At 31.6% G+C, this 15802-nt stretch overlaps 1 protein-coding gene and 1 pseudogene across 1 annotated transcript; one reads left to right on the forward strand and one right to left on the reverse strand.

The window, feature by feature from the left end:
* Window positions 1–2324, reverse strand: part of LOC106126360 (aminoacylase-1-like) — a 10061-nt pseudogene extending 7737 nt beyond the window's left edge.
* A 2290-nt stretch (window positions 2325–4614) lies between these two features.
* Window positions 4615–13014, forward strand: LOC106126375 (phospholipase A1). The gene is made up of 8 exons (XM_013324007.1): window positions 4615–4877; window positions 7768–7834; window positions 8282–8391; window positions 9071–9228; window positions 9748–9896; window positions 10471–10697; window positions 11937–12099; window positions 12801–13014. The coding sequence occupies exons 1-8, from the start codon at window positions 4829–4831 to the stop codon at window positions 12868–12870; spliced, it is 993 nt and encodes a 330-aa protein (XP_013179461.1). The 5' UTR covers window positions 4615–4828; the 3' UTR covers window positions 12871–13014.
* Window positions 13015–15802: the final 2788 nt, after the last annotated feature.

Below are 15802 nucleotides of genomic sequence, written 5' to 3' on the forward strand. Positions count from 1 at the left end.
GAAGAAGAAGAAGAAGAAGAAGAAGAAGAAGAAGAAGAAGAAGAAGAAGAAGAAGAAGAAGAAGAAGAAGAAGAAGAAGAAGAAGAAGAAGAAGAAGAAGAAGAAGAAGAAGAAGAAGAAGAAGAATACTCGCACAAACTTTCCATTTTTCAACACACATTTTCCAATACATCAAAAGCAGTCCATGACAATGGTCCCAGGCTCCTGTCCATCAATGTTCCAAACCTCATCCAAATTTGCCCAGCAGTTCCCGCTTGAATTAAGGTTTCAAATTATAAGAAAAGTTACAAAAGTTAATATAACTTCTAAACAAAAAGAGTTCAGATTTTTTTATCGTTCAATTTTGGGACACGCTGTATATGAATATATGTTCGGTACATACACCAAAATCAATTATTTTATAATACAATGATTGGTACTCACCTGTGAACAGAATAAGATTTATATCTCTTTGGAGCTTATTTTTCTCTTTGTATAATCGTTGTATCGCTTCGTAATATTGTATACTGGAAGATTTGCAGTCTTGTGAACCACGGCCGTATAAAAAACCATCTTTTGTAATCTTTCCGGAAAATGGCGGATACTTCCATTCCTCCTGAGCAACGTCAACATAGGAAGGAAATAGAAAAATTGAACACCATTTGTAAATAAAAAACATGGCTCAAAGGGGAAGAATACAATACAAATGTTACCTCACTAGTCAAAATTTGTTGCTTAAACTTACATACATAGCATACTCTTGTCTTATTCTTCTTCGAATACCTCCTATTAACCAATTAAAATTAGTCCGTTGGCCCTCGCCTCCGCAAACCCATACTCTTGTCAGTACGTAAAATATGAAAGGCATTTAAACGAATTGGCCCAGCTCGCCCGGTGAAATACCACGTCCACACAGAAGACAGGCGTGAAGTGGAAGAAATTCCGCGTTTTGTCTGATGAATGTGCGTCCCGGAGGCCTAATTTAGTCCTCTTTCCCTTCCCACCCTTTTTCTTATAAGGAAAGGATGTGTAGTGGAAGTGGACCTTCCGGATGAGAGGCTGCATGGAAAGGGAAAATATTTTCTTTTTGTGCATCCTCTCCTCCGTCGATTAAAGGTAGGCCACGCATATGCTATTGCGTATGTAAGTCTATGGGCAACGGTCACTTCGCGATTTCAGGTGGCGGCTCGCTCGTTTGCCACCTTATGATATAAGAAAAAATCATTCAACCTGCTTTCTGTTAAAAAATTACCTCGTTTGCGACAGGAACGACATCTATATGTGACAAGAGAACGATACTGCTCAGTGATGAATTGGTGCCCTTCCATTTAAGGACTACTATAGGATATCCTTCTATATAGTCGTACGTGTTAAATGTAGCCTTCGCTTTCTTAGCTAGATCTCTCCAGAATTTTATTGCTTCAGCTGTGAAAAAAAAATTATTATATTTGTATAGCCTATAAATTATTCTTATACTAAAAAAAATTCTAATGCGTTTTAATTTATGTCTAAAGTTAAAAAAATATAATTTGTATAGTGTAATATTAGTAAATTAATTGGACCACAAAACGTGAACGTCTTAAAACATTCTACGTAAGTTTCATCACACTGTGATCTAAGTTTAGGAACAAAGAGAAGATAGTCTTAGTAACATTAATTTTGATATATTTCGATATACAATGGACATAATATTCAAATATCCAGATTAAAATAATGTATACTTACATTGATCGTTACCAACTGTTGTATTTATTTTAACGTATCGTTGGAGCAATCGCACCGCGGGGTGAATACATTTGTTTGCATTCGTTTGTTGCATTATCAATAAACTCACAAATAACAATAAGCTTTTCATGTTCCTTTATTCTACAGAAAAAAAGTTTCATTTATTGCTAAATTAAAATAAGTACAATTGTTATATAATAAAGACTGGAGGCTTCAAACTCAAATGCAAAAAGTGCATCATAAGCCTCTTTTCCATTAGAGTAGCGATGTGAAAACTACAAGCAAAAAGTTTCTCAAACAAATTTAATTTGGGAAAAAATCTTCTCTGGTGACTTTAGTATAACTATGTATAAGTTACAAAATTATTCCAATGATTAAGGAACGCAAAGATATTTTTTTATTACTTAAAATATTTCATATTTCAAAAACATATTATGATGACTATAATGCTTATTAGTTTCGTTTAAAATATCAGTTTACGCTAATTAATATAAACGAAATGTTTGTGTACAAAGTTTATTAAAGGGCATTAAATTATAAAGATTTTAAGGACACGTGTGAAAAATATTTAATACTTGTAACTTACCTTTACGACAATGAATTATGGTTGAGTACTTTCTGCTTAACAGAAGTGCAATGTTCTCATTATTTACAAATTATTTCAACTTATCTTTAATTTATGTTAACAAATTTTAAAAGCGAAGTACATTAAAATTATCTGAACTTTTTTAAACTGAATTAATTAAAATAATATTTAGAGTTCGTTATAGTTTTTGGAAATTGAAAATGTTTAAAAAATTTAATCATACAAGATTGTCAATTAATAATCTGAAACGTTAATCATCGCGTTTGCTTTGACAATTCTTTTTGACTCTTGTGAAGGTCATTATTATCCCCCTGAAATTGAAGCATCTAAGAGTGTACATATGAAACACTTTTTAAAAGTAAAGTATGTACGTATGTTTGTACCGTTCAACTGTACAATTTAAACTTCTGGTGTGGTGAGGGCCTAATCTTACTAATATTATAAATGGGAATGTTTGGATAGATGTTTGTTACAAGGTATTTCCAGAACGACTCAACGGATCTTGATGAAATTTGGCACAGCTATACGAGTAAAACATAATCTGGAAGAACACATAGGTTACTTACATTGTTTTTTTCATTCCACGCGGACGGAGCTGCGGCGACAGCTAGTGTTTTCATAAATAACTGAATGATAAGTGTAATTGTGTAAATTATCGATGCTTTTTTGTAGAATATTTTAGAAAAAAAATAACATTAATTAAATATGCAAATCATTCAACGAATAACTAATTTGATAAAATTACTGGTTTTAGTACGGTATCAAATATTTCTTAAGGAGTTATTGTACAATGAAATTATTTAATTTTTTGTGAAATTTTCATTTAATAACCTTGCTGTGTAAAGGCAGGCTCGAAAGCCTTTTTAGTCCTTTCTTCCTTTCTTAATTGACGATACCGCAACCGGTATTTTGACATAAATTTATATAGCCTTATGCAGATGCAAAACGAGGTAAGAATTGACAAAACGGCTTTTGTAAAACTATAGAAATAACCATCAGGAATTTGTGTTTACTTTTGTTTACAGTTTTTTTTCTTTGTGTTACTGTCCGCGCAAATTTGAACATATCAAAACACGTTTATTCACATTGAGTAAACATGAATTTCTTTTTAAATTGTACAATAAAATATTGCTTAATAGTTTATTAATCTTACTTATAAAATAATTTAAAAGCGAATGTTTAGATGGATGGATGGATGTTTGCTAGAAGGTATCACTAGAACGGCTGCAAGGATACATACGCTACTTATGACGGATGGAGTCGCGGGTGACAGTTAGTAATAAAAAAACCTGTATTTTAGCTACTATTCAATAAAAACTTTATGAATAATTTGAGAGACTAATTTGAATGCACACACGGTAGCAGGTGAGACGGAAAGTTACACACGGAAAGTGTGAATTTAGTTTTCTCTATTTTACTATCTAATTTGAAATTTTAAAAAAGTTTGTTATACGGTTAGTTTCTGAGACCAAAATCTCTGTTTAAAACATATTGTTATCTCTGTTCCTTCAAAGGTAACAGAGAGTTGACAGATATGATGAGTTGTCTTAAGAGATTTTAGTGTCAGAAACTCACGGTTAGTAAGGTGTATTGATAACTAACAAAGAGTATAAGCTATTATTGGGTATCGCCTGTGAAAGGAAATGGTCATCATCTCCTTGCACTTACTCCACGCGCGTAGAGACGGCGCAGCATGCTTATTCAATAGGGTCTATCTTCCCTTATTACAATTGTCTTACCTCCAAGAAGTGGTGTTTTATGATTTTATGTTAAAATAAATGAATTTATATAAGTTGAATAACAAACTATAGCACTTACAGTGGTTTGATGCTAACCAATAAATAGTTTGTGACTGTTATATTGAAAAAAGTGTTTGTGATATTCAAAAAAGTATTTGTCGAATAGAATTAAAATATTTGGATTCGATTAATACTGAGTTTTCTATACATTTATGTAATTATGTACATCGGCTTGCTTTATCTATAATGCTATTTATTATTGCAGCAAATTTTATTTCATCTCTGTTCATTGCTTCAACATTTTCAAACTACTCTAAGATATTACCCCATTCCATCAATACTTACCGTGGGTTGCTGAAACCTAAATCCCCGCTAAAAAATATTGTTTTGTTATCTCTGTTTTGTCAAAAATCAAAGTCAAGGATGACGATATTTTTATAAAGAGATGTTAGTTTCAGAAACCATCTATTAGTGTTTTTATAACAATAAATTTATTTCTCCTTGTTTTACACATATCGCTTTAAAAAGCGCAATAGTTTTTTAGGCTTAGCTCCCATTGCTATTTGAACTGAGAAAGGTGAAACACCCGCATAAAACTAAAAGCAATGTATACCAAGGTCAGTGTTAATGAAGATTAAAAATACATACATATTAGTACGGCCAGCAAATTTAGGACTATAATCTGTTCAGGTCAAGGAGATAGAATTACTACAGGCAATACGTAAGAACGCACTGATAGCAGGCCCATATATAAACATAAGGGGCCCGGAATAATGGTGATTTGTAAAAATAACGCAAAATGAACGCATGCGTGTTGTTTTCGTTCCTCTCAATTTTGTTTGTTTTTGGTGAGTGGATTTGTTTTATATAATTTTTATTCATGTCTGTGTGTGTGTGCGTACTTTTTTCTAGTAAATTGTGTGCTAGTGTGTCATGAGGACTAAGGCTTGTTTCATTTAAATAATTAATAAGAAAAATAAGTTAAATATCTTGTATGCTAGTATCGTCTTTAATATAGAGTAGCATACAGACATTATTATTTTAATCCACTCAATCAGGTTGCACTATGTGGGTTTATTTATTAAATTAAGAAAATTAAAAATTAAATATTTTTTGGGCAAAAAAATCATTTTTCACAAAATTTTGTGGGATCTGTCTCCTGAACTAGTTAATACTGTGTTTCAGGAGACTGCACCTTCTCTTATCTATTGCCTAAAGTTATATATAGTTTCCTAACATATATGTTATTAAATATAGATTATTATTATTTAGATATAAATACTCGTATAAATACTAGATATATAATGTGTGTTTGTGCATGTGCGCTTGTGTGCTTAGGTATGTATTGTTTTGTTTATGGTTTTTACTACTTTTCTCCGAAGTGTTATTTATATTGTTTATGTTATGTGTTTATTCTGTCATATTTATTGAATATCTATTATTATAAGTCAATACAATTATTTATGGCGAGTGAGATATCATTCCATTCGCATTCCTAGTTATAATCGAGCAGGTTTATTGTTTGATTTACATATAATATTATACCTGTTAATCTTACTAATAAAAATGCAAATGTTTGGATGGATAGATGGATGTTTCATATCTTCAGAACAGCTGCATGTATCTCGGTGAAATTTGGCATAGATGTAGGATATAGTCTAGAATAACACGAACGCTATTAATTATGTTTTTTTTTATTTCGCGCGGACGGATTCCCGGGTAACAGCTAGTATTTTATAAATCATATTCTTTACTTTAAGTTTAGTTTTTTAATATAGTACCTAGATTTTTTTTATGAAATAGTCTTATCATATATTTAAATTGTAGTGTGCCAAATACAAAGGCAATAAAATTTATAAGGCCTGTCACGAAAGACTTGATAACAATCTGTTCTTATCTAGCAAAAGTAACACTGCTGTTTCTAAGTTTCCAGTTTTGTTTGTGCTTCTGTTATTGAAAAACAAAATCATGATATCTTTTCTCGGAAAACTAATCTATTCAATTGGGGAGATGTTGTCGTAGATTGTAATATTGTAGATAATTATGGCTTCATTGTATACATGTTTATACATGCTTTTATACCAAATAACCACATTTTAAAGTGCTTAATTGTAAGTTTATATTATGTAAACCAGTTCAGTTGCTAACTACAAAGTTTTTTCTTCATTCCCATTTTGTATTCAATTTTGATAAGGTTAACACTCTGTAAGTGCCAGTATGAAAATATAACTGTTGCAAACCATACATGGTAAATTGAGCCGTTAAGTAAACATTTGTCGTACGTAAAGATTATTTGTGCGGAACTTTCTCTGATGTTCGTAACTTTTTGCAGTTTCGGAATGGCGACCCGCTTAGCTTGTTTCATTAACATAACATGGAACGGAAATAGCCGAAACTCATTAATATTCAACGACTAGGTTCAAGCCGCAGCTTTGCTCGTGTGATTTGTTCAAATTTATTTTTTGAACTTTGTATTTTTATTGTTTCTAAATTTTATTTTGAATCCGAAACTTTGAGACTCTAAAACAATGGTATAAATAAATTTGTGATAAAATTTAATTGTGTGTGCATTTTAATTACAGGAGTTATGCAATATTTTTTATTGACAAATTATTTCAATTTTGTCTTCAAAAAAACTTTCAATAAAATAAGACAAGAAAAAAAAACAATAAAATTAAATTAGATACATACTAACTTTTTCCGCGAATTCGTTCGCGAGGAATTTAAAAAAAAAACTCAGTAAAGACCAATATGTTCTTCAAGACTATGTTCTACATCTGTTTCAAATTTGACCAAAATCTTCAACCAAACATTCAAACTTTTGCATTTATAATATTAGTATAAAGTATGATACGATTTCTGTTTTGAGTTCTCTAATATTCTCCTTTCAACTTAATATTAAAAAAATCACAACTGGAAATATTATATTACTCTTTAGTTTATCGTTAACACTATTTTTTCTTAGAGTCAGAGTTATAAAAAACTAGTATATTTAAAAATCTCGCCATTGGATATAAAAGAAAGGACGATTTGCATAAATTGACAGCTTGAATACAAAACAGCTTATAGTTTCTTTTTATTCAGAACAGGGCCGTACTTAACCTTGATTCAGACCCGTTCTTTATCCGATGTTGACCAAAGGGAAAGGTACCGTTACCTTTTTATCACATATTTAAGCCATCGTCTGCCGCATGGTGTTTTGGATACGATAGACCGGAAATGAGAAAGGATGACAATAACATTTTTTTAATTCTAAACTTTTTTAATCAATCTTCAAACATATTTTGTTTGTATGCCAATTATATTCCGTATTAAAGTTACTATTACATTTCTTTTTTTTTAATTTCATAGAACAAATTCAAATTCAAAATTAGTCGAATATGTCGTATTCGAATACCTGAGTCAAGATTTGCGACGAGATTTCCATTCCTCTTTCATAAGAAGAATTCTTTTGTATCATGAAGTGAATGAAACGCAAATAGGTCGTACGTAATTCAAAAATTAAAAACAAGATTCTTTACAAAAAAAAGCAGTCTTGTACGACTGAATAGCGCCCCAGTTCCTCGACTAACTGTACTGGACTTATCTCGATAACTGCTATAGTACTGTGAATTTATTAATTGGAATTTCATAATTGAACGCACGCTTACTGAAAAAAAAATATCTTACAAATTGTAAATACATATCTAGTGAAATTGCTTATAAGTATATTTTTCTACCATACGTGTTGTTTTGCAGCAAACTGCGATGATGAAGAAATTGAAATAAAAACTAATCAAGAAGCAAAACTTCGTTTTTACTATGGGTATGATTTATATTTTACTAACCTAAGCGGATTTTTATTATCCTCTGATGATATGTGATAATTAATATAATACAATTACCTAATATATACAATTTAAATATAAAACGTTCTGTAATAATGTCACCACTTTGATGCTAAAGGATAATCAACTTCATAATAATCATCATCATCATCAGTCCACTATTCATATTCACTGAGGGACTCGGACACTAACCTAAACAGTGCAGGTTGACTTCACACATATCTTTATTAGATATGTGCAGGTTGAATCACGATGTTTTCCTTCAGCGTAAGAACGTCGGATAAATGTACTCTATACGTAAATCGAAAATCAGAACTCATGGTGGGATTCGAACAGAGTACCTGCAGATTACTAGTCAACTGCTCCTGAGTCTCTATCTTCATTCAACTTTGATTGTTTTGTAATAAATGCTTTTCTGTTTTAAGTTCGATGCAGAATTATACTGAGCTATACATATACGAAGCGCATAAGATATTTTCCGAGACTTGGTATGACTCTAGCAAGAGTACAGTCATATTTTCTCATGGATTCACAGGTAATTATAATTAAAAGTAGGTTATAGTAACTACTTTACACCAAATGGGATGGTCTATGAATAAAAATATAGTCATGAGTCATTTTTTCACTAAAACTTATTTGAATCAATGCCAAGGCGCGGAGCTATATTTCGTAGTGCTTAATATCCGAAAGGTCAATTGTAATTTAAATCCGGGCGTGTTTATATAGTCTATACCGCTATAGATACTTACCGTGGTTTTCTGAGCCCTAAATTTCCGTTTAAAACATGTTATTGTCAACGATTATGACAGGGTACTGTTGTTTACAACGATATGTTTTATACAGAGATTTTGGGCTCAGAAAACCACGGTAAGATAGAATTACATTACGTTACACATCTGAGTAAGTACATACGTAAATATATGGCAATAATTATTAATTTTTATGTTAACTGGGAAAATATAAATTTTAATATGAACCAAACTATTCAATCTTCTATCCGTAATGTAGAGTAATTTTTCAGAATGAAAATTAATTACATTACTTTGCAATTAACCCAACTTCTAGTTTGTTCAAACACACTAATAATACTCTCATCGGAGCTGAATTTTAAAACAGTCGTAGAAGTTAAACTATAGGTTACTGATTAGTTTAGTAGGAACTTGAGTGTGGTGCAAACTTTATCGGTACAGAAATAAAACGTTTGAATATTTCAGGACGTCCCACCGGCCCCGCCGTGACTGCGGTAATGACAGCTTACATTGATGAAGGAAAAAGCAATGTGGCGCTATTGAATTGGCAGGATCTGGCCTCAATGGCACTACCAGGCTTTGCCTCTTCATATGTGAAATGGGCAGCACCTAACGCTCGAAAGGTGAAAGACATTTATAAAGTGAACTGATTAGGTTTGAACGCTATTAGATTGTCTAGACGAGAAGCATGTTCAAAAGCTAGAGCATGACTCATATACTTTTCACATTTCTATTATTCAAATGTTTGATAGCTATTTATGAATAGTTAATTCGTAGACGCACTCAAAAGGTATTTTATGTGAAAATTAGATTTTACCTTCAACAGGAGTGATGTTAATAAAACACTTTTTTTTTTTTATAAAAACTTTTGCGAAATTGATTTAACGTTAATTGTGTACATTTCTGTAGTCCACGGCGGCCAATGTGCTAAACACTCGCCTAATTCTAAGTCAAAATAATGACTAACTTGCATATATATTGTCATGCATTTTGTAATAAAGAAGGATTCAATAAGATAATAGAGATTGGAAAAAAATAAGACGTGAATAGGCACAATAACATGTAACTCATCAAACAATATGGATCATTTCCTTTATCTCTGAAGGCAGTAGTAACCTAGATAATTTTGATTTTCTTCGTAGCTTGGAGTTCGGTTTGCCAACACTTTGAGTAACATGGCAGCTGCTGGTCTGAATGTGAAAAAGATTCATCTAATAGGGCATTCATTGGGAGCCCATCTGTTTGGTATTACTGGTACAACGCTGGCCAACAGAGGAATGCAACCTTCATGGTAATACTATTGATTCTAAAATAGGACATAGTTAATTATTATACTAACAATGTCTGGGAATATCCCAATATGTAAACAATAATTGTAGCAATTAGATAAACTACGTCGTTACTGAACAACAACTAAAACGCTTTTTAATGAACGTCAGATTATAACATCATTTGGCTTTCCACCTTTATATTTTATTCCTTTTTTCGATATTGTAACGAAATTCCTTTTATGATAAGCTACACGTTTTAAATAAAAAAAAATAGAAATAATACAATCCATGTATATACATATAAAAGAACGTTTTGTTATTTACACTATTTATTATTCAAAAAAGCCGAAACCTGGCTGAAAACTGGTGGGGATGTAGCATAAAAGGAGGAGACGGACGTAGGTCATACTTTTATCCTATTTCCGTGGGACTTGACATAAAAGTTTTTTTTAATGCTGCACGTACGGACTCTCGGGTAAAAGTTAGTAGACAAAAAAGAGGTTGGTCTACATTTACTTACGGCCTGGTACCGAAAATTAATCTTCCGTGACCTTTTCACCTCTATAAACTATTACAGGAGTTTTATTTTTACAGTATAACCGGTCTCGATCCATCGAGGGTTGGTTTCGAGAACAAACCATATCATTTAAGATTGAACCCGGAATCAGCAGAATCGGTGATTGTGGTACATACTGATAGTAGTAAATACGGAGCCAGAGTGTCGATGGGTAAAGTGGACTTCTGGCCGAACTTTAGAAACAATGGACATGTGATTCAACCAGGATGCGATGAAAGGCCAGCACAAACATTTTCAATGCCTGGTATGAATTTTCTCTTTTCTTTTAAACAAGTTATCAAGAAATAAATTCGACATTAGTATTTTAGGTTTACGATCATCATCAGCTCACTATACGTCCCCACCGAGGAGCTCGGAGCCTACCCTGAGTTAAGGCTGGCAGAGTGCGGGCTGGTTGACTTCACACATATCTTTGAATTTCTTTTCAGATATGTGCTGGTTGCATCACAATGTTTTCCTTTACCGTAAGAACGTAGGATAAATGTACAAATGTAAATCGGAAATTTAAAAACACATTTGTACATGGCGGGATTCGAACCCAGGGCCTGCAGATTGCAAGTCAAGTGCTTAACCCCTGAGCCACCGACGCTCTTTAGGTTTCCGATATAATTATGTAAAACGTTACATCTAACAGAAAAGTTCTTTTATTGTAAGAAAATAGTATGATTTTTCATGTCATATGTAGATAATATTTTCCGCTTAAAGTAATAGTAAGTAGTAGTAGTAATATAATCATAGTTTTTTTTTCTATAACTTGTTATTATACTACATGGGATTATTTTTTCAGCAATTTCTTTAGTTTTGAAATTATCCTGACTATCAAATCATTTTACGTTCTCCCTCATATCGTGAATATTTTTACATACAGTATCCGAACGCCAACAAATATTTTATTAGTCCGAACATGAAACCGTCTTTACATTTCTACGCCGACCGCTGAGCTAAGCGACTTGTTATTAAGACAATGTAGGACTGACCTAGAAACTTAACTAACCTATAAAATGTAACTCTTAATAATAGTTTGTAAACTGCAATATTATATTCATTTTCTCGCTGCATACTTTGTATGTATTAATATTGGATTTATGTTCCACCGCGTTGCTATTGTAAGTTAACTTTTATTATATAGCAAATTTTAACTAGGTTTCTGAGCACAGTAAAAAGTAATGTCTGAGAAAGTTTTTCTTAGACGCTCTTGCTTTCGTCGTAAGAAGGATTTATGTAAAACGATATTCTCTTTAGTATTATTATTTGATATTTAAAAAACAAATGACGATTACTTTTTATTTTACCACCGCGACGATATTTGTCTTATAACGTCTTTTTTTGTCTAAAGAGAATGCAGGGAGGATGATATTACTATGCATTGTTTCAACAGCTGTCATAAACTAAGCTGTAAAGATTTTTAGTCGTATAATAATGCAATAATATTATAAATAATTATAACGTATTAGAAATAGTATTGAAAATAATGACATTACAGACTTATGCAACCACAATCGATGCTGGGAACTTCTGATCGACTCTTTGAAGCATCCAGGAACTTTACTCGGATCTTATGCCAAGAATTATAGGGTATGGAAGAATTACTCGGAACAGGAGAAAAAAGCCGTCACAATGGCTATTGGAAAATGTGATCCGAACGCGTAAGATTTTCAAATTTATTAACAAATGATAATACACAAATATTTCACGTTAAATTAACAAATAAATAAAACTAATCTACTAGAAAGAATAATGACAACCTCTCTAAGCTTAATAACTAAGATTGTGGGATTGAAATGTTACCTGAAATTCTGGAAATTTCTGGAACTTATATCTACAACTTATATTACTTAGAACAATACAAAAACGGGTCACATTATCGGATTTGTCAATGTTTGTCTACTAACAACGAAAAACTTTGAAATATGTTTGTCGGTTAAGAAATGTATAAGCATATAAACATATATGACACTTCGGATGAATTTCATAGAAATAGATTCAATAGAAGACTTTCTTGAATTGGTACCTAAGGTTCACGCGTCTGGTAATGTAGGTTTCTCCTTTATTTTTTATATCGTTGTTGAGTACATAACAAATGTGAATTCACGATAAATATAAAAAATAATATAAAAGAAACTTTAAAAAATATCTAAAATATTTGTATATATTCATATATACACATTTTCTCCAGACTAAAAGCTATCAAATAGTTGTGCTTCATGTTTATTCAATTGTAATAACATAAGAGCTTTTACTAAGAGTCATAAATTATAGTAAAATCCACGTTCAACTTTCGTCAAGTTTGAATAGCTATTATTAATTAACTTGAGAACTTATAACGTGAACTCAATTACGTTTTCAGTGTGCCTGGCAACTATTACTTGACTACTAATGCTGAAACTCCTTTTGGACGAGGAGAAGAAGGTTTATAACAAATGAAATATAAAATAAAATTTACAAAACAAGATAGAAATATTTTGCAGATGATAAGACATAGAAAATACATTTTGAAGAACATTTTATATCGAAGACAGTTTGGAATGTTTCACCAAAAGGTTATTAGACAAGGTTTTGTTGAAGGCAAGTTGTTAAAATTGAAACGTAATTACTATAGAAGAGTTTTTTTATACAATAATCCTAATCTTTTAAACATGTCAAGCTGTTCTTATAGTGAGTGATGCAAGGATAAAGGAAATGTAGATTAATAAGACGAGTAGGTCTAAGTTTTTATTTATTTTTATAAAGAAATAAACTTAAGAATAAAAAAAAATATTTCTCAATAGCTTTGTTTTTGTTTTCGCAATCCACTTTCAGAACAAATAAGAATATTAATTGTCCTAAAAATGTGAATCGGATGAATCTTCTGAAAGATTGTATAGATTTTTTATGATAAAAATAAATTGATCACTTAAAAGCCAAATGACTTTTCGAAATGAAAGCCAAATGGATCCTTCATTAATACCAAGTTTGGAATCATAACTATTATTATAAACAACACAAAAGGTTCGACTTTTCACAAATCACGACTTTTATATCTACACTAAAGTTGCCATGTATAATGTTTTTACCATGTTTATTTGTAATTTACCTATTGTAATATTTTTATAGTCATTTTTGATACATGTTACTAAAACTCTAAATAAATTATCATCTCCCTTTTTTATGCGAAAAAATAGGATTAATAATATGTACTGGTACTATGTCGGTGGGACCGCAATCCGACAATCAATCTATTTTAGAAACCGATATCGATTGTCCGTCTATGTAAGTGAGATAATGTTAGTATTATTGGCTTACTTACCGTTGGTTTCTGAGATCACAACACAAAGATAACGAAATTTTTTAAACGGGGATTTTGGTGTTAGAACCCCACGTTGAGTCTTGTTTTACAGCCAGAATTACGGACATTATTTTGAAATAAACGATCTTCCGTTTAAATGACTTATAGATAGTACATATATCTTTTCAACTGCGATGTCCAACATTCGTAGGAAAATTCCCCAGGGGAGAGCATTCAGTTTGCGCGACATCCTCCCTGTGCAAACAGTCCTGGGAACTGTTCATAGGAATGAGTTGTGAACAGGACGTGATACGAGAAAAAAGGTTATAGCTCTGAAGCGGACCTATTCGAACCAACAGCCAGCATACATTTTTGTATTACCCTATTTTGTGATAATAAAGTACTAAGTACCATACGTATTTTTTAATTAACTGATATGTTTATTTCAACTTCAAAGGAAAAACTCTAGACACAGCACTCATATGTAATTCAACGTCTCTTTGTTGAGTCTTTGGTTATTAACCGTTTTATTTGATACATGTACGACAAAACTATACATTTAACAAATTACTTAAACCATTTAATATATATTCATTATACCATAAAATACTACTTAAAACTTTAAAACCTTAAAATTGAAGTCAATTTACTATTTAGGTATCGTTAAATCTTACTTCTTACTAATACTTAATAATACACTTACTAATACTATATATGCAAATGTTTGTATGGAAGAAAGCATGGATGTTTGTTTGAAAGGATCTCCAGAAAAATTATATGGATCTCGCTGTAATTTGGCATAGATGTAGAACACAGTCTGAAAGAACAAATAGGCTACTAATTATTTTTTTAATTCCGCGCGGACGGAGTCACGGGCGACACAGCCAGTAGCATTATAAAGTTGAATTTATTACATCAAAAATCTTTAAAGGTAAAATAAATGCTAAAATTAAAAGCTTTTAGTTAGATTAATGAAACTTCTCGATATCGTACAATAAAACGTCTAATTAAGTGTTACTTGTATTAAAAGTTAACGTATATATTTTTAACACCTCTATAAGAACTGATTAAATTCTTGAGATTAATCAACTAAGGTACTCTATGTTACATATAAGTTAGTTATTATACTTGATTATATTCAGCTAATTAATTACTTTACACTAAAAACGGCAGAATTCGAATAAAATATTTATTGCCATGTTTGCATTTTTTGTCTATAAAATCTAAAATCAAATAGTAAACAAAACCCATTGATATATAAAAACATTTGAATTATATACGATTTTGTATCCAAAATGAAATATAAGAGAGACACAACGATGTCATATCAACAGCCTAATGACTCGATAGGCCTCGAAGCGTAGCCCTGATTGTACTGATAAAATTTTCATTGCGTTTTAAACTAGGCGGGACGCAACCAAAGTCGTTCGCAACATCTGTTTGACAATTTACGCTTTTAATAATGGCCAGCAGAGCCTTTGAATCGGTCGCGCGCGAATTAACAACGGGCTAAATTAAAGCCTTCAAAACTTTTTGCGGGACCGACCCTCCGATGTAGTCTGCTCGCTTCGACCTTTTTAATTCCTGAGGGAATTGGAGGAAAAAAGCGCACTTGAAAATTAGTTCACGATGTGTGTTTGCGGTAGATTCAAAGTGGACTGCCAATTATTTATTTCGCGCATGAATTGTAGTGAATTACTTTGTTGAGAACATTATAATTTGTTCGGGGATTTCGGAAAATTACAAGATACGATATTAGGAGTTTTAAATACCTAATCAAAAATAATATTTTATATTTCGTTATGATATTTGTATATATTTGGATGCTGATCCAGTAAAGGAGTCAGTAAACTTAAAAGTAAACTTAGAAGAACATTTCCTTCTCATATCTTTATCTCCAACTGTTTATTTATCTTTAAAATGCTATAATAAATAAATTATGTAGGTTAAAAAAACACACCAACCAAATATTATTCGATCCTTTCGTAAAGTAAAATAACGTCAATAAAACGAAGATTCCGAGGAAAGTAAAACCTCTAAAAATTACGAAAATCCGAAAGGGGTTGTATTTACCCGAGGCCCCT

This window comes from Papilio xuthus, unplaced genomic scaffold (genome assembly GCF_000836235.2).
Source record: "Papilio xuthus unplaced genomic scaffold, Pxut_1.1 DF828952.1, whole genome shotgun sequence".
In the NCBI taxonomy this organism is placed as follows: domain Eukaryota; kingdom Metazoa; phylum Arthropoda; class Insecta; order Lepidoptera; family Papilionidae; genus Papilio; species Papilio xuthus.